Source organism: Dromaius novaehollandiae, chromosome 8 (genome assembly GCF_036370855.1).
Source record: "Dromaius novaehollandiae isolate bDroNov1 chromosome 8, bDroNov1.hap1, whole genome shotgun sequence".
Taxonomy (NCBI): Eukaryota; Metazoa; Chordata; class Aves; order Casuariiformes; family Dromaiidae; genus Dromaius; species Dromaius novaehollandiae.
Genome location: NC_088105.1, coordinates 28018970 through 28039801, shown reverse-complemented (window position 1 = coordinate 28039801; position 20832 = coordinate 28018970). Strand labels below are relative to the sequence as shown.

Below are 20832 nucleotides of genomic sequence, written 5' to 3'. Positions count from 1 at the left end.
TTGAAGGGCCATAGACTGGTAAAGAACATGTGCTACACTGAAAATAGTTGCTATAAGACCTTGAGATATGCACAGTCTCGTTTATTTAACAATGTTAACTGGCATTCCTGCTTTTCCATCAGCACTAAGAGGGTTAATACCTTCCTCCTGGGCTGGCCTCCAGAGATTCTGCTCCCTGTGGCTCCAGATGGCTTTCAGAAATCTCTAAAGTTTTGCTGCCCTCATTAGTGACAGATGTGGTAGTTATAATTTGGAATTTAGGTCCACTAAAGCATTGTGAAATCCCAGGAACCTGCAGAAGAACTCTTAAATGCATCAGTAGTATAGATCACAGAAAACATGCTTTCTTGTAATGCTGAACAAGAGACTTTATTACTAACATCATCATTTTCCTTTTCCTCCCTCCATTTTATCTCAGTCTTCATGTGCAGTCTTCCCTTAGAGCCTCCTACTTTGCGTTTCGTGGCTATCCTAAAGCAGCTGCCCACAAACTGTCACAGTTTTACTGCTTACAATGATGGGCACATTGGTAACAAGCCTCATGGTGTTTTCTCCCTTTGGGCTGAACCTTGCGTGCCCTCTGCCATCACTGCCTGCACAGCATGTGCCTCCTACTACAGGAGGTGCTCCTTTCCCTGTACAGCTGAACCCATACTCTAACTCTAGATTGGTGTCAACCTTGTTATTTCAGTAAACTTCATCAAGCACCCAAAGTATCCAGAACCAGAATCGGGCTCAACCACTGCTCTTGTTGTGAAGGTGGACCAAATTTTTCATAACCTCCTTATGGTGCATTTGTGAACCACAGTCACAGAAAGCTTTGGTTATAAACTCCCATTTACTCTTCCTGCTATAAAAAGGGGAGATGCAAATCATGAGTGCTCCCTTGGAGGGGATGTTTGCTTTCACAACCATCATCCGCCAACCTGATGGGTAAAGCCTCAGAAGTCAGCTTGTGTTGGCACTATACAAGGCCTGGAGAAGATGCCATCGCTTCATTGTCATTATGCAAAGCCCTTCACCAGGAGCCATTGTGCGTGGAAGAGACACCATACAACTGTCGCTTGTAACACCCTCCTTCAGTATTGCTTGAACTGTGGTATGAGGGAGGAGGCCTAAAATAACCATTCAACAGTCATTTCTGAAAGGGCTTGAAGTAGATGGTATGTGGAGAATCTAACTCTGTGGTCACTCAGGTAGTTCAGATAAACATTGACTGCTTGAAAGGACAGCTTACTTAAAAAAACAAAACAAAAGAGTTTATGTTCCTTTTGTACACTGTATATAAATACAGAATATATTTCTGTTCAACCTTCTCATTGCAGACACAGAACAAGTGCAGAGAAGAGTGTATCTGAGATGGATGCACCCTAAGGTTGTCAGACCCAGAAGAAAGCTATTCTTTTGTGGCTTAAGACATAAGTATTCCATGCACACATGCAATTTCTTTCTAAAAAAGCAATAGTTTTAAAAAAGAAAAAACAAGCATGATCGTTCAAACCACATGACAGTATAAGCAAATCTCATAGGCTTACATGGTTTCATGGAAGCTGAGCAGAACCACAGGACCTTTTCCCCTTCCTCTGTTATTGCAAACTTTTTCCTGCTGTTTCTGCAGGATTATGCTGTCTGATTCAGTAGCCTGTATTATTTGCAGCCTAGAAGTGTTGCATACAAATCATTCATTAAAAAAGTAACATATAGGATATCATTGAGAGTTGCTTTAAAAGATTTTGTTGATGCCTTTTCAATTTTGTTTAGCTTTAGGGGAGACATCCTTGCAAACTGCTACCATTTGATGATCTCTCATCTTCCCAATAATCCACAAATCTGTTTGTTGGTTTTTTCCCCCCCTTTAAATGCCTCCTCACACTCATCATTGCTCTTTTCTTTTGTCAAGTTCAGTTATTCAGACAGAGAATAAAGTGGTTCTCTAGATGACAGCTCTCCACTATCCATTTTGTCCCAGAATTTTTTTTTCCCCCTATGGAAATCTCACATATTGGAGTTAGCAGATGTTTGCGCCTTTGTTTTGTTACTTGCCAAGCATCACCATTTTACCTTTGTATCCCAGTTACCTCCCTTTCTGCCTCCCTGTTGCAGCATTGAGATCATTTTCTCACCTAGAAGTCAGATGTTGCGTGCCAGTCTCCCTAGCTGTGTGATTAGACTGCAGGCTGGAGAGCAACTTCATGTACATTGTGAATGGCAGGTATGAGGTAGAGAAGGGAAGAGTGTACAGATATGTGTCCTCATTAGTGCCTGCCAAAGGAGGGCATGCACGTATATCGTCATGGATACATGTCTCTACCCCATCCTTGCAGGGTGGGCTGTATACATCCCTGCTTTTGAGGGTAGTGAGTCAGACCCTGAAGTTTATACAAGTTAAGTATAAGTAACAAGTATAAGTATATACGAGTAAGGGCATTAAGTGCTGATTACAACAAAGCAAAGAAAGAGCTGAGCATAAGAAGGAGGGTTGTCACTCACTGGGACATGCACTGTAATTGCAATGAGATTATATTTTGCTTTTCACTGCTTCCATGCAACTCACCAACTGAAGAGATGTGTATAAGCAGTCTCTCCCTTAACTGGCATATATACTAAATGTGTTACAGCTGCTACTAATTTCATTTAGAGCCTAACTCCTTGATGACAGAAGCCATGAATTGCACACAGGAGTTTGATGAATCCTAGCCCCATACTTGCACATGCTATTTCTGCAGCTCTCGAGTACTCCAGCATGGAATGTATTTTCAGCTAACGAAGTGTGACCTGATCTTTCATCACCAGCATAAATGAGTTATTACTAATGTGGTTAAGGTGGGCATTTATAAGCATGTTGAGGCAGGGCAGGGGAAACATGTACATTAAGGAAGACAGGGATGAAATCAGCACTGGCTCACAGGTGGTAAGACAACCAACTTTGATTTCACCTTTCCAAAACAGAGTTCATAACATCAGTGAAAGAAAAACAACTAAAACAATTTCACTATTGATAATGAGCAGGAAAGCCAGGGCTTGGAATCATGAGTTTAGGCAAATCTATTATTACTGCAAATTGGCATACTAAGACCGCAATCAGGCAAGACTTGCACATATGCTTAACTTTATGCACATGAGCAATTTCATTAAGGCCAATAGTGCATAAAACTGAGTAAATGCATGAGTGTTTGTAAGACTGGGACTTAAACACAAGGGATAGAAAACAAATTTACTGTATCATCAACAATTATTTCTGAAACCCATCAGAAACCAAGGTGATGCCAGAAGTCTGGATAGTGTAGAAACATTCAAAGAGAAAGAGGAATGGGATTTTGAAGATTACTGCCTTTAACTCAATCCGTTAGTCCCCATAATAGTCAGTCAAGCATGCGTAAAAACCATCCCTACCCAGATTAAAAATATAACTGATTTATGGGTATTAGAGACAAAGTAATTCCCACAACATTTTATAAAATAAGCTGTGTTGCCTCTTAAAAAAGAAAACAGAAACAACAACAACAAACCAACAACAAAAGACCCAAACATTAGCATGAGATTTCAAACTTGTAAAGAAGAACTGGTTATAATGAACTTGTATTTGACGAAATTATTCAAGTGTCTTACAAAAGTCTTACAAAATCAGTTTAAATGATGTTAGGTTTATGTGAATTCAGAGTTGACTGCAGCATTTATATGAATAGTTATGATAAATACAAAGGATTTCTTTGGAGGGAGGTACTGCAGTAAAGACTGATGGCTAGTCTTAGAGCTAGTTTTAATTAGAATATTCAGCAATTCTTCAGAAAACAGAACTCTCTTATGTTATGAAACCTGATTAAAATCTACTATTTCCTTAGGAATCTGAAAGAATAAATGCAATAAAATTTGAGTACTTACCAGCAAGATGAGAAAAAACAGAGAACTGTAAAAACAACTTCTGTAGAAACACAGCTTCTGCCATATTTAAAGGAACAGCTCTGGTAGAGGAATTCTGGGAAAAGGGCAACCAACCCTACAGTGTGAAGGTGTAAAATTCAGGCCTCCTCCCCCAAAGTTAGGTCTTACTGTCATAAATAGAAATAGTCAGAAAGCATATTTATATTTTGTGATCATTTATGTGTTTTTGGCTTATTTTTGGTTCCAGATTGCAGAAAAAAAATAGTGTGTTCTCTGCTCAGTAGTTTTACTGTTACTTTTTGTTGCTTTTTTTGTACTTTCTGTTCTTTTTGCTCAGTAAAATTGCTGCTGTCAATTTTGCTGTGTAAGAGTAAAGTTGACAGAATTATGGTACATTCAACAAGTCACATCTTTCAGCTTGTTTTGAAGCAGCAGTCCCAGGACCTCCAGGTACCACATGGCAGGATATCTAATTCTTGGCAAAGTCTGGATATTGAAAGGACTCTTGGTTCTTGGTTCATTTTTGGGGGGAGAGTTGCCATGGAGATACAGAGTCTGAAAAAGGCAGTATGGTCCCTTACTCTGCTGCAGTCTATGTGGATGGGCTGCCCTCAGCAATGGCCCAGGGAAGCTGAGCTGGCAGGAAGCCAGGCAACTTGTGAAAATACTTATGCACATTTGCACTCAGTGTTTTGCTTGTGGTTAAATGGAGTATCATCATTGATGACCAGCTGTTTTCAAGTCTGCATCTTTCCTAAAGGCTTAATTTTATATAAAAATAGCTTTGGAGGATGACTTTGGTGAGGTGGCATCTTCGCTTCTATAATCTTACAGCCCTGCATGTCCTGAATGTATTAGAACAGAGGGAAAACAGTAAAACAGGCTGGAGTGGGAAGTTGGCTGGGACCCCTTCCTCCTCCTCCTCCCACTATCTCTTTGCCCAGAGGAAAGAAGATTTGAATATTCTTCACAGATTAAGTTTTGGCTTTTTTATCTCATCTATAGGGATTTCAAAGAAGGAACTTGGACTTTTTACATGACTAACTGGCATCTGGCAAGAGTGTGATTTGGAATTGGGCTTTAAAGACTATCATGGTAAAGGTGTAAAAAATAGTACTATTGGTGAGAAAAGTAATTGTGGAACTGTGGCAGCTGGCAAAGCCAACATTGCAAGTATTTGGTCATTTTGCCTAATGTCACCATGTGCAACATTGCTTTTTATGGCTGGTCTAAAAGATGCACAACTTTGCAAATTCCTGGCTTCTGGGCATCGACATGTTCTGAAGTGAAGGACTGTGACCTGGTTACCCTATTTTGAGGCTGAAGAGCAGTGTTGGGTAATTAGTAAATTAAATAAACAGAGGATTGAGAGATTTCCTATGTAGACAGCAAATTTCACTGCAGATACTTGCCAGTATGAGAAGAGCTATTGACAGTGGGTAAAACTGTGTGCCCATAGAGAACAGTTCATCGATACAAAATTGTCTCTGTGTGTATGTGTGTATTACACAGAATGTGATCACCTGGAACTGGGATTTAGGAGGGCCAAGCAGAGAATCTGCAAATATAACTTTGCCCAAGTAAGCAACATTTGCATCCAGAACAAACAACTGACTCTACAGTTACTATTGTACATGCTAAAGCCTGTGACTACCAAGCATGTTTAAGTGGAAGAATAAATGGATTTACTACAGTGTTGCCTTTTATAAGACAACTGGAGACTAGAAAAAAACCTGAAATGAATTTGAACAGTATTTATGTTGGTGGCAATACCTACGTGTCTCATCCCAGTAAGTAAAGGCTTACAGAGGATCTGTGCATCAGCACAGCTCTGGCAGACCGAAATGCCCAAATCTTTGATGACTGTGATGATAATTAACTCCTAAAAGTTGCAGCTTCTCTGAAATGCACTTCCAATTCTTTGAGGAAATAATTATTTCTGAATAAACCAGTCTTTCTTAATCGAGACCTTGTTTATTATATTGTGAAGCACACCTTGAAATGCAACACTGAACACAAATTTCTCTTTGATTGGTTTAATGGAAACAATTTCTCTGTTCAGCAAGCACTTGCTTTCAGAGTGAAACCTTAACATTTTATTTTTATCTGTCTTGTCAATCACTGATTATTTTTCTCCTGCTGGCCCCACCTGGAGATGACATATACCTCTCAAAAGCATGTAATCAGAAAAGATGTGGAGCAAAGTTTTTGTTTTCCAAATCAGTCAACTAGCTACCAGATGATCTGACAAATAGGTCACAGATTTCTTTCTGGAAAAACAGTTTGTTCAGCTCATGCATGGCACTTGAGTACAAATTTCTTTAGCAAAATGATAACCAATGCCCAACTGCCATTTTTCCAATTTGATATTTCATAGAGTCATAGAATCATAGAATAATTCAGGCTGGAAGGGTGCTCAGAGGGTCATCTTATCCACCTTCCCGCTCAAAGCTATGAGACCAGGATGCTGAGGGCTTCATCCAGTTGGACCTTAAAACCTTCCAAAAATGGAACTGCACAGTCTCTCTGGGCAACTGTTTCCAATCCTTGAACATCTTTAAATTGAAAAAGTATCCCACTGGAACCTCTCTTTTTTTTTCAATTTCTGTACATTGTCTCTCATTCTCCTTTTTTCTGGTGGATTCAGGCTTATGTTACTAAGGGCTGTGACAAACAAACCCTTTTATTTCCCTTCAGTATTTCTACTTGCATACAGAAGGCAATTACAAGATTCTTCAGGCTCTAAGTCAATGAATCGAAACAAAATTTTTCTGCTCCTTATGTGCTGTATTAAAAGATGAACACTCATCTTTGCATGTACAGAAAACAGAGTTTCAATGAAGATCTGACCCAGAGACCAGAGCACAGCTCTTGTGTAAAAGGTGTTCTTTCATTAAAAGACTGTTGTAACCTAAACGCTTTATGATATATTCTCTTTCCAAGGAACTTTCTCAGTCTCACTGAACATGCTGAAGTCATTATACAGTTACTGGAGATACTTCTTTGTCCAGACAGCCTTACTATAGGTTATATTTCTGCAGGAGATTAAAAATGATGTATTCGTAGATATCCTTCTAAATATACTCTTTTAAGTAATATATAGCTGCATTTTCCCAAAGAAAATATAACAAATAATTCATGGCAAATAATATATAACTGTGAGAACATTTACCACTGTATTTATTTAAATGAAGGGAAACATACTGAAATACAACAGCTAAGCATTTCAGTTTATTCACATATTTTACAATCAGAGGACCAACAGCAATGATTTCTTTCAAAAAAAAGAAAAAGAAAAAAAATCCACTTGTGGTTTCCAAAATTTGACAGATACATGGAATATACTTAATAAAGCATGTCTCTGCACTGCATACTATGAAAGCCTTGTGTATATGGAAAAAAGATAAAATCAAAATAAACTTGACCATTACTAAAAAAAAAAGTTTCCTTTAATATAAATAAAATTCATAATGCTTTATTTCAACAGGCAAAACAACAGTGGGATTTATTAACAACTACATATTTACAGTGTTTCACTGATAAAAATACTGGGCTTCATCTGAGATCCTAGACACTTCCTGAGAAGGCAACGTGGACTGTGGATTGCTCAGCACTTCACACAAGCTAGGTGCTAAAAGGATGAAATTATAGCATACTTTTAAAGTGAATAAGATGGCAAAGTTGTAACTGCTGATGCAACATGTTTTTACCCTGATCCTGCAAAACTTGCACCACAAATAGTCCCTTTGATTTCAGTAGATCTACATATGCTCCTAAGGTTAAACAAACGGTAAGTGTTTCAAAATCAGGAACCTGGGAGGAAGACAACTGCTTGACTCAAAGATGCTGTGAATAGAGAAAACTGCTGTAATTACAATTTTACATGGAATGGAGGCACATGACCTTGAATTTACATTAGTATTCTTCTACATAGGTGATGTCTACTACTTTGCTTTAATTTGATCCTAAAAGGTCTGGATTATAAATATCTCTATCAAGTGACAAACTTGTGAAAGCATCTCCTTCCCACAGCCTCCAAAATCATAGTGCCAGTTGAGCAGATCTCAGTCTATTTGGCAATTAAATAAAATAAGAACCAGATTTTTTTCAAAATATTCACAAAATAATCTTTCACTTACAAAATGGCTGTCCCACCATTCTTGTATCAAACCTGACATCAGTTCTTTAGATCTAAACAGTTCCTTAAAAGTTATAAAAATAAAGAATTGATTAATATACAAATATATATTTCAGAGTGATAAGAGAATAATATTAAACAAATTCCTTTTTTAAGCTACTTTAAATTAAAAGAAGTGTTTTCAAAAGTCTGGGATGAAGCAGATCTTTATCTATCAGCTCTTTAATGGAACCCATTCCCTGCAGATGGCCATATACAACTTAATGTCAGAAGCTCATTACTACAAAAAGACAGTGGGCATGTTTCCACTAGCAAAGCAATTCATAAAATTTACTGTGCCAGTTGGATTCTCGTATCTCTCTTTCAAGGACTGCAGATATTTCTAATACTAGAAACAAAACCTAAGTCATAAAAAATCTTGTACTCTTTTAGAAATTTACTCCTTTCTCTGGTCTGCATTAGTATTTGATTTCCAATAATCCAGTTTGTTCTGTATATTGTTTGTGTGCAGCATAATATAAATGCTCTGCATGAATGCACATGTATGTACAAAACCAGTCAGTTATTCAGTTAAGAGATATGCCTGCTCACTGGGTCATTTCATACTTTCATAATGCCATATTTTTCTGTAATAACCATAACAACTGCCATATTTTTCTGTAATAACCATAACAACATCATGTAGGTTGCTTCCTTCTTCCACTGAGATGCTCGTACAGGTTTTACTTCTGTTTATCTTAAGCAGCCAAAACAGCAAGGAACATTTTTGAACAATCTATAATACTCTTCCTGAATCTGAAATAAAAATATTGAATTCAAACATGAAATAGATTTATTAATAGGTCTATATATGTTTTAATTCATTTTCTACTGCTCCATCTACTTAATTTTTTAAGGTAGGGATGCTTTTGACTTTAAGACAGGATACTGCAGAATGTGTTGTCTCAGAATAGCATGAATCCTGCCTCTAACTGCAAAGACTGAAATTAAGTTTTATTACACCTATGGTGTTATTTTATCAGGTTAATGACACTATAATCAGTTTTACAGTCTTTTAAAACATTATTTACTGTTTCATATATTGTTTTTAAAACCTGGAGAAAATATCTGAGATGGGAAGAATCCGGGCAGAAGTTCTGTCTCTGCTGAAGTCAATAGTAAAATTTCCTCTGTTCCCTCCTGACCCCCCATCAGTGGCACAGGGATTTCTGCCCTTGCTCTGATACAACATTCGGGCCATAAGCTGCCCCCTTCAGACCCCAGGCCTGGGCCCTGCTTGTGTGATTACGTGTGACCATCTGCCTAAATCATTTCCCACAAGGAATGGGACACTTACCTTTCTAGACAACACACAAAGAAATATGAAGATGAACATCCCTTGAAATGCATTGAAGATTGTAAAAAGATACGCAGTAACCACTGATCCCTGGACCACATGGAGGACCCCGAAGATCCAGGTAGCCCCAAGAAGGAACAGGAGAGCAAGAGCACCTCGGGCACAGGACCTAGTCAGGAGGGAAACACTGCAAACAACTTGCAGACACATGCTATTTTCTGTCCTTAACTGCTTTGAATGAGGAATGCTGCACAGGCAAGTTTTTCCAGCTGCAAAGGCCTGAGAAGTGCAAGTGCATGGCCTGTGCTTTAGGGTGTGCTGTAACACTGTGGCACGAGTAAGCTCACATAATCACTGCAGAACAGCACAGGAGTAAAACTGGAGGACCTTAAAACACTGGCTTCTTTAATCTTCAGATATGTTTTCTCTGGTGTACTGCAGCACCATATGATTTGATTTAAATCTACTGTTAGTGTAATTCCCCAAGGAAAAACATATGTCTGTTATGAAGTATTCCCCCCACTTCTCCTCCTCCCCCTTCTCCTCCTCAAAAAATAACCCAGAAAAATGTACAGTGTGCTCTTAGGTCAGTCCATGCGCATGACATCAAAGGGTTCCCAGCTGCCTCTCAGGTTCACTGCAGAAGATGGTGCCAATTGTAAAACTAGACTTTGTTTCTTTCATTCATTCTGTCTCTAAAAAATATTTTTGTTTTTAGAACACAAATGCTCTCAAGTATTTCCTGGGTCAGTGTATTGATGCTTTAAAATTGTATGAACTGATTTGCTATGATTTTTTTCCTAACATGCTGTAGAGCCCTGCTCACAGACTTGAGCAAATTACAGCATGTTGTCTTGGAAATGAAACCACTGATTACTTTCTTATTCATTCTTAGCCCAGTCATTGCAGGACTTCTTTTGAGCAGGAGACATTTTTAGCACTGTTCCTCTGAAAATGAATAATTTTCGACTTCATTAAAACCACCTCACCACATGAAGCTACGAAGGGTGAGGAATAAGAGAAAGTAATCAATCAAACAATTGCTAAATCCTAACTATAAATCTAGTGCAATGCATTGAAACTGCAGGAGTGTTCCTAAGCAACACAAACAGTAAGTTGTTTTCAATGTTCCCTGTAGTACACTTCAGCTTTTCCTGCACAAACGGTTTTCAAGGTCCCTATAAATCAGTTTTAAAGAGAGTGAGTTGATGGAAAAATCATAGCAGCATGCAAAGTAAAAATCTTGGAGAGACCCCCCCCCCCCTCCCCCAACTGCCACAGAGGAACAATGTCCTACTGTAGTCTTTTTACAAATAATGTGAATCACTAAGAAATCACTTTGATTTTGTTATCAGTGTATTACTATACACTTTGTAACTTCACAACAAATATTTTTGGTCCCAGTTCAGGCACAAGTTTTGAAACCTGCTTTGGCTTGCATAGAGGCTACAGAAAGTACTTAAGTAGAAAGGAAAATTACTTCTTTAACCTTCCCATTAGTCTTTACCCTCTTGTTGATAAGGGGCCACACAACCTCACTGCTCACTGCATAAGGCACTGTTTAGTGGGAATAAAGATTACAAAATCTAGCCCCAAATTAATATAAAGGATAGGATGACAGAAAAATCTTTCCTTTTCTAAAAATCTTCCAAAAGAAAAAAAATATTTTTGAATAATCACTTTCATCTCTGGCTCTATTTAAACTTATGGAAGAAGAGAATTTGTATTAAAGGGCAAACTTACCTTATATTTTCATAACAACTAACTTCTGGCTTTAACATTGCAGTGTGTCGAAATACTTTATAAATAATCACTCCGAAAGCCAGCAAATTAACCTGGGGGGAATGAAGAAAGGATATTCTTTTTTAGTTCAAACCAGGGTGCTTTTGAATTTCAATAACTGATACACATTTAAATGGAACAAGTCAGATAAGGTTTCTGTGTATATGAAACCAAGAGAATCCAGTGCCGGGAGGGGAAAAAAAAACCTTTCTGATCCACTTCTATTAAAAAAATATGAGTCCTGTAATAAACATTGATCAAACAGGGCTGTAACTCTACCTTATCTCAACAGTATCACTACCAACAGTCTGCAAATGTTTATTGATTTTATTGGTAAATCTCTTCTATTTCCTGCTGAGATTTTTTTCTCCAAGTAGAGATCTTTAAAAAAAGAGAAAAGAAAAGAAGAGAAAGGAAAAGAAAGGATAAGAAAAGAGCAAAGAAGAGGAAAGAACAAAAAGAGAAAAGGAGAAAACCAAAAAAGCCCTTCCCCCATGGATTTTCTATTATACTATATCACGTAGATCTTGACAAAATGTATGTCTTCTGTTGCTGAATAACATTAATAACATCGTATGCTCTGATGTCTTTTGGGTGTGAGAACTTTCAAGTGGTAGAAAAACTTTGAGGTTTACACAAAGAAAATTTTAAAAAATAACTTTGGTTGAAAGGTTCTTTGCAGAGTATTCTCTCTTACATTTTATGTTTGTTTCATAGGTGAATAATTTAGGGTTTTTTTAAACCTACCTTATAGTGGCACCATTACATTTGAGTTTGAAACATAAAAATACAACTAAAGGAAGCAGTTTTGCAAATGATGCTCAGTTATGGTTCTGTTTGCTTGGATAGGCTTCACTGACCTTTCATTGAAATTTCTACTGCATTCCTTATACAATAAGGATGGACTTTTTTTCTGCCTTTGAAAAATTTCTTACTTTGCTTTGCAGCATTTAGCATCAGCATCTAACAAATGAACCAAACTCTAGCTGGATTTCTTCCATTCTATTTGTAGATTCTTGGTTGTAATACCTTACTTGGTACCTGTGGGCTTACAGCTGTCTTTCCCAACTTGTTTCTCCAGAAAGACTGTGGAGTTTTCCTCCCTCCTCCTTTTTCTTGAAAGAAAAAAACAAACCTCCCCCCACAAATGAAAACAAAAGCCTGCTACAAAAGTGCACCATCACTTAAAAAATCACTTTAATTTGTTAACATTTGTTATGTATGTCCTCAGAACACTTTTGTTAGGTTTTGGGGGGGAGTATCTGATATTAAATGCAGGCTTTGCTTTAATTAGCTGCATGCTCATACTTTAGTACAGCATAATGTATTTACAATTTGATAAGACAGGAGACAGAGCTGATTAGTAGTTTAGGGAATTAATCCTTCACTGAATACCTTGTACTTGCACTGATCGTGAGAGCTATTCTGAAGCTCCTTATATTTAAAATTGTAATCTATAATATCTCCTAAACCAGCAATTTTTCAAAGTTAATTATAAGTCAGTCAGCAGTTGTAGGTAATTATATGCAGACTTACTTTTTATCTTATATTTGTTGGTGAATAATATATCAAATAACTCAGTGCATACACTGTAATCTGCATAACCCACCTCATGTACTTATTAAAATAATCTGCAAAAGGTAGGGTGAAATGTGATCAAAGTATCATGAGCATGGAGAATGCACACAGTTCCTGCTTTAGAAGGATCCAGCAAAATCGCAGCACAAACCCTGTGGCCGATCTTCCCTCTGCCAACTCGTAACAAAAATCATTAGTGTCAGCGATCGCCTTCCTGTTGCCCTTAATGGGCTCTGTGTAAAGCTCTGGGGCCAAACCCCATCCGTTACCGCGTGCCCAGGTGATAGCTGCAGAACTGGCGAGGATTCGTTGAACGGAGATGGGACAGGCCAAAAGGGGCCACCAGCAGCGGGCGCATCTGGGGCTTTGGGGTAGAGGTCTCCGTTTCACTCCCTTCCAGTGGGACTCTGTTGCCCAAATACTATTTACACAGTTGTACAGGATAATAGGATTTGGCCCTGTGCATTAAAGTAATACCCATTAATGATGATCTTTTCATTCATCAGTTCACTCTAATGGGAATAATCTGTATGTATCAAGGGAACGGGAGAGGTTAACATTGGCTTCTTGGAGTCGGCTGTCAGAACACAATTATTGTACAATATGTCTCAGGTAGCCTCACAGGAGGTAGTGTTACAGGGTAATGAGGGTGAGCTTAACTTCTGAAATACCCAGTCATTTCCAAGATTTATTAAAGTCTTAAGTAGGTTTTTGCCCCATTTTGAAGCACTGCATTAATAAAATATAGCAAAGTGCATAGACTGCCTTTATACAATGTTCAGTGTCTCAAAACAGTAGCTTTTAGGCAATTTACCATATTTTTTTTCTTTTCAGCCTAAGATAGAACCCCCTGATTTTGTGTTTTGGAGGACCTCAAATAGGAAACAACAAAATATTTGTCTTGTGATGCTGAAAATCCAGCAAAACTTGAGGGAAAACAATAACATGAACTCATGGGCAAATCCAGGAGAAAAAATTGTTGTTGACAATCTGTGAGGTGTGGTCTTTGGAGAAAGCTGGTAATCTAATAAGTATCCTGGGCTTAAAACCCTGTGTTTCTGCCTGTTCCTGCATGTTCTGTAGTATGAGCATACTAATAGCCCCAACTACGTCTGGGGAATGTAAAGTAAAAAGTTCACGTTGGACAGCTGGACTGAGTAGGAATGAAAGGGAAATGGCCTTTTATCAGTATCAGCAAAGAGCCATACACATCATTTAAATGGATAGGAGGGGAGGTCAAAGCACCCAAAATACCTGGCACCAGATATCGCTTCAGGCATTTGCATTTGTATCCAAAACTGAGCTTCAAATGAATATATATGGAGGTAGCAGGCTATAGAAAACATCTGAAATATAGACAGCCACCAGGAATTCTGGATCCCAAATCTTCCAGCTGGAACATACTGTAGGAGTTCTGGATGAGAGATACCGAGACATCTAAAATGGCTCTCGCTGCAAGCTATAGCCAAATATTGTGTTTTATGCTGAGTTCGATTGTAAACTTTTGTTTTTGTTTTTGTAATTAAAGCGCGGTCTTAAGATCTTGTTGAATAAACCTTTGATGACATTATAATTAAGCCTGCCTTAAGGTGACAGGCAAGGTGAATGAGAATGAAATGACAAACATAAGGTAAGCTGTCTCCAGAGAGGCAGCAAACTGGAACAGAGAAACATGTGCAGGCAACTGTGAAACGAAGTTTGGGGCAGGCTTTCCACAAGCCTGGAAAGAGCCAGTCTGGGGACTGCTGCTGCCACGTGCCGGCTTTGGGGAGAAGTTACCTGTATAATGAGCAGAGCCACTCTGCAGCTTGGGGCAAACCCAAAGCAGGAGACGTTGTGGAACAGCCACAGTTTTATCAAGTGAATAATGATGTTATGGCATGACACGCTAAAGTCTTGTGCCTTTGTTTTCAGGGTTATTACATGGCTGAGTAGTTAGAGAAACTGCTGCATGTCCTGAGAGGCGGTTCTCTAGAAGCCTAATAGGCTAAAGGGGAATTGCATTGATTCCAAGACCTGAACTGAATCCTGCTTTTTTTAAACAAACAACCCCAAACTGCTACTAGGTAAACAGTAAACTCAATTCTTATTATTTCACAAAGAAAAAAAACCCTCTGACTTTCTCATTTCAAGCCAATTCTGTGAGGTGCTGAGCAACCTCAGCCCTCTTGAGATTTCAGCGGGAGTCAGGTTTCACTCAGAGTGCTCAGGTGCACTACAGGACTAATTTTAGTAATTACTCTATTCCTTTCTTTTAAGTGGTTAATCAAAGACAAGGGCTGATATAGGAACAGCCTCCGTTCATAGTATCTTTACGGAATCATTTCTCCTTAAAGATATTTGTAGAAGTATTTTTAGCTTTCCTAAATTCTAGCAGTGTTTTGGTATATTTATGAGCAAATGACAGGAAAGTAAAAGTACGTTTAAGCAAAATAGACATTCAATAATTGTAATTATTAGGATCCCATGAAATTAAGATTTTGTAGATATAGGTAGCTACATTTATGTTTCTGTGTAACCCAGAATAACCTCGAGCAAGCCACAAATCCTGATGAGCTAGGTTTTGCTGTACATCCCTGACTGACTTTAAGGGGAAGATGGTAGATGTCCAGCACACCTCTCTCTGAGAGATCATCTGTATGGAGGACCAGGAGGATTTAGGACATTGGAGTAACTTCTGGCCCCAATAAGCCACTGTCATACTTATACAGAATAGTGGTCTCCAGAGATTCAGAGGCAAGAATGGACACTGTCATGGGTTTCACTCTCCAGATTAGCATTTACTAAACATACATCGTGGATGTATGCTGTGATAGAGGAGGATAGTCAAATTTTCCTGAGGTTGTATTTCAGGGATCTCCATGGTACAGTTCCTGTGTTTATGACTGTGGTCTTGGTGGCTCAAAGCTGCCAGGAAAGGTACAAGTCCTAGGGTCAGATCTGGTCCAGAGCCACCAGTTGGACAGCATTGGTCTGGATAATTTCCTCTTGTCCATAAGAGAGAAAAAGTGACTGCAAATTCACAGAAGTTTCCTGGTGCTTACCTAATCACCGTGTCAGCAGTAAGGAGGTTTTGCCAAAGGGATTAGCATGGGCAGCTCTGTTCAATACAGCACACACACATGCATTTTGGGGCAGCATGGGAAAACCTGTATGTAGTGGTAACATACCCCTCTCCCGAGCTAGGATGACTGCCCTGTAAACCTGGATGCTGAGGCCTTCCTCCCTCTGTGTGGATTCTCCCAGGGCTGCAGAGCAGAGCAATGCTGCCCATGTGGGCTCCCCTAATGTAGGGAAACTCTCCAACTAAAGGCACGGGTAGAGCAAAGATACTGCTGTTTTGGCTTTTCTACTATCAGTTCTGGGACCATCACAGTAGAATTTCATTCATCCACACTTTGTAGAAGGAAATAGTAGACCTGTATACATATCAATCCGTAACAATATTTCCTAGGTCCTTTTTGCTAAGATGAGGATCCAGAAGAGCACTGAAAACCAGTCTCATCTATTGTCTAAACAAATTATGAACTTGCTTGTTGATCACTAACTGTATTTTGCAAACTAAGTAATAACATAAAAATGAGCACGTAGGTCCTAAAATGCTAAATGTTTCAAGCTGTTGGAATTCTGCTAATAGCACATTGCTTAGCAACTGCTAAATTTTAAATAGGTCCTTAATTCCACTGTTAAAATGTACGTATTTTACATACTGGTAGAATAACTTAATGTTCTATCCTCAAGTAAATATGAGTACTTCACACTGCATGAAACATTTTCTGTGTAGGTACAGAATGATAGTTATTTTTAGTTGAGCACTGAATGGTATGAAATACACAAAATTTTATAAAACATGCAAAATATCTACCTGCAAATAAAAATATTTGCACTCATGTTGAAGAGTTGTAGTTTCTTTCATAATTAATTACAATTAAACTGTACGATACTGAGTGAAGTGATATACCATCATTTTGCTCCATCAAGATAGCTGACAGCTGTCAAATTTTGCCACTGACAAACCTTTCTTTCCTTTCTCCTTTTCTTTTTTTTTTTTTTTTTTTTTTTTTTTTTTTTTTTAAGTGATACACAAGAGCATTTGAATGAACAGAGGGAGATGATCCATTTTTCATGATGTTAGCTCAGTTAGCACCTGGACATTTGGTAAAATGAAACAGATAAGGACAAGAGGTGCTCAAGAAATTTTGTGTAAACATTTTTTGTTGAAAAATATCAGTACATCAAAGCTGAACATTCACTGTTTTAGCTTATACTTTCATCAGGAAATGCTTCCTGACTGGGATGGCTTTTCTGGTTAAAACCAGAAAGGACACTCACTTCTGAACACTGAAAATCCCACTAGCATGTTGGAGGCATGGGCACACTTCTCTGTTGTACTTAATATTCAGGCTAGGATATGGCCCTTAGTTTCTGCAGTCCCTGTACCAGCTATTCACTGGTATCGCTTCAGCAGCCCTGCTGGATCTGTTCCATTCTGTATAATTAATTAAATATTCACTGGAGCAGGGAGATCTGGATCTCCCACACCCCCGAGTTTCTCAGGCCAGACTATCTAAACACAATTCCTTTTTTAACCGTGAAGTAATTGTTTAATATGAGACTGAGTTTTTGAGGCTATTTCAAGTACATATGTATTTATAGAATGAAAAAGGAATTGGTAACTTCACATACAATATTCTTGTGTAAAAGATACACTCTAGGTTTTCAAAAGTTATTAAAACACTTTAAACACGAGCCTTTTAAGGCTCTCTAGTGTTACAAAGGAGAGCTAGTATAAGAAAGAAGCAGCTAATTCTAAAGATTCAGACATACTAGTTCTGATTCAGTCTGAGCACTTTACATTCAAACTTCAAAAATGAAGCCCCCAAATCATTCCCTTTTCCTTTCTTGGTCTCTGTCTCAATAATTGATGAAACCATCTATATGCTGATGTCAGATCTCACAAAAAAGAATGAGAAAATTTCTCCTGCTGCTCTCTTAGGCATATACTTGAATTTTTTACATATATCATATTGAATTTGGCTCTTTCAAAAAATGTCTGAAGTTCAGAGCAGCTGTATCAGCATCAGTCTTTACAATGACCCTCATTATGAGTGTTTGAATTAATGAGCTTGTGATGGTCTGAATTCTGCCACAAAGAGCAATAGCTTTCTGTCTTTCTGTCGGGCTGGCTCATGGCAGGGTAAAGTGACAACATTCAGTGGGTCATCGTTATTTCAGTCAGGGGAGAACAGAGTTAAGCTATTAACAATACAACAGTTTAAGCTTCAAAATGAAAATATATGCCATATTAATTGCATGAAATTGGACACAAGCTGGCAGTCAAACAGTCTGGGTTTGTCTCCTGACTGATTTATCTCATTATCATGTCCCCAGTGAATATACTTTCTCAAATGCTTAGGTATACAACAGCAGTCTTATCTAGGAGTGGAAAGTATAAAAAAAACATTAAAAAACCCCTTTAGGCTGTTTCGGGGGAAATATTTTCAATAATACAGGATTAGATTTTTATGATTCTGTGATTTTAATAATTTCACTGGTTTAAAAGTGAAAACATAGCTAAATGAGTTTATATCAGACCCTGTCTCAGGAAATACATATTTTTCACATAGAGTTGTTCTTTTTACATGAATACATGAATATTTCAAAGTTGTTCTTTTAAATACCTCAAGCTATAGATTTAGACTCAATTTAATAACTAAGCAGTTTTCTTTATATTTTAGAACATTTATAGGAAGCTATAAATAAATAAATAAATGGAGTTTCTATATTTTTCATCAGAACAAACAGCTTCTCAGTCATTCTGGATTCAATCCTGTTTCTCACTGGATTGCAAAGCTAAACACAGACTGACCTAAATATCTTTATTTAACCTCAGTTCTGCAGCCAGGGGCAGGAGGGATGAGCCAGTAGAGAGTTGTATCTGATTCTGGCCATAAACTTTAGGCCAACTGGATGCAGTGGTCTGACTTGGGTCTATCTGGATCCCAGTATAATTAATTACTAGATATATGCTTCTGCTTTTCTAAGAAGCTTTTGAGAAGGTGTATTTACTTGGGAGATGGTAATGACATCAATCAGTCTGTGTGATGCACCACTTCCAGGTACACACTACATGCTAGGTTTCTTTGCAAGTTATCTTCACCTGGTAAAGAAGAGTAAAATAGTTGTATATTATCTTCCAGGGCAACCAACCTCAGTGAATATTCCCTGACAATCTAACAGGAGGGAGGGAGCACCAACAGCACAACTGAGATGCTGAGATGTTGAGTCTGACAACAGGCTGTATTCGCTGGTTTGGAGGTGTGAATAGATGGCAGAAAGCTATCCATGCCCTCCACAGGTCAGCAAACCCACAGATAATGTGTCTGAGCATTTGACCCTTTGCTTTTTAGAAATATGCATGATTCTGCCTGAGGACATGGTCACAGAATCACACAGTGCGGCTTCTGATCATGCTCTGAAGGCCCCAAAAAGCTCTTTTAACAACCAGGGAAGATTTCCAAAGAGAATATTCATATGCAATCACTGCTGCAAATATGAACTTACTTCCCTAAATGCCTGTAAGAGATGAATCAAAGGAGCAGTAGAAGAGTGGAAGAAAATGCATATTTGAGAGAGAAAATACATTCATCACTCATCATCAGTCTATGTTAACTGTCTGAAGCAAATCTATGGATTCCTTTCAGTGAAAAATTTAGAGTAAATGTAAGTGTTTATAGTGAGGGTGTTCATAGTAGGCAATACAGCAAATCACCAAGAGCATATTAAGCAATAAAAATGAAGAAGATGACTCGTTCAGATAGTTATGGCTTTCCTGAAAAAAGCCACTGGGGCTGAACACACATGGATCCACTAAAATAGTGGGCACAGTTTATCTCATTAGAAAAGAAGAAGGATGATGGGAACATTGACCTGGTCCGAGCTGTGGGATGTCTCAGGAAATCTGCACAGGCAGCTGGCACCTGCATGTGCTCTTCACCTTGCCTTTAGCAGCCAGTCCATATTCCCTCACGATCTCTTTCTGCTCGCTTCACCTTTGACGATGGAGGACATTTGACTGTTCAAGTCTAACGTCCTATCAGCAAATCTAAGGGCATGGTAGCATAGAGGGGGCAAGGAGAACTTTTTACAAGCTTTTTCCTATAACACTACTAGTTGAGCTGATGCTTTTTACCTTTATAAGGAAAATCCCACAAGAATGTTTGGCCTTATGTTGTTCCTATTTCTATGTAATAACATAGCAGCAGGTGATTTCCATTTGGTAGACTAACGGCCTCTTTTTCCAAATTTTTCCAGGGACTTTGGAACAGGGGCATTAATGACAGTTTTCAAGAGCAGAGGAAAGGAAGGAAAAACCTTACTTTTGTGTCAAAGTCCTGGTCTTGCTGAGAAACCGCATCCATTCATATGGCAGTATGGAAGCTCTGGCTTGGAGATTAAAGCTGATTTTGTCCACAAAATGGGGCTAGTACTTTCAGACTTAGTGATTATTTAGCACAGCAGGTACTGTTGGTTGCTGAACAACATTGCGGCTTGAACTAATCTGTTTCAGCCAAAGTTGCAGACTCAGTCTTCAACTGCCACTGTGTAATTAATTATTTTCACCTTATCCGCAATGGCAAAAGCAATGCAATGGAGACACCTCTAACTGAAGTCACAGAGTGGCTAATGAAAAGGGGACTATTATTCTTTCATAAAGAAAAATAAAGCTATTGCTGCCCTGCAGGAAATTTATTTCCACTAGAAAGGCAGACTGAGGAACAAGAGTAGATGTAAAAAATGGGTAAACCAGCTTATTTTCTGAAAAATTTACACTAAACAGTAGAGAGTGTACTTTGCACAGCTATCTAAGAAACATAACTAGATATCTACCACAAATAACCTATAGGGAAAGAAAAGAACTTCCCAAAGACTAAATATTAAATAAAAAGTGTGAGATGGTGGTAAAGTTCATTATGACAGAGCTGGAGGTCAAGGGACTTTTTCAATAGTATTCCTCAGAAAGCAAGAGCAATGAACATGAACTTCTGTATCAAAGAACAGCAATAATGATGTGAACAAGCCTTCAGAGACAGTGTACCTCATTACGGCAGTGTGG

The 20832-nt window shown here is 38.3% G+C and overlaps 1 protein-coding gene across 3 annotated transcripts in view; it reads right to left on the bottom strand.

Annotated features, from left to right (window-relative positions):
- Positions 1-7091: 7091 nt before the first annotated feature.
- The window catches only part of ADGRL4 (adhesion G protein-coupled receptor L4), a 98968-nt gene continuing 85227 nt past the window's right edge, over positions 7092-20832 (bottom strand). For all 3 annotated transcript variants that reach the window (XM_064516024.1, XM_064516023.1, XM_026106513.2), the window contains 3 exons: positions 11100-11191; positions 9357-9525; positions 7092-8815 (listed from right to left, as the gene is read on the bottom strand). In XM_064516024.1, coding sequence (XP_064372094.1) covers positions 8753-8815; positions 9357-9525; positions 11100-11191 — 324 coding nt within the window. In that variant the 3' untranslated portion in view covers positions 7092-8752. The remainder of the gene's footprint in view (positions 8816-9356; positions 9526-11099; positions 11192-20832) is intronic.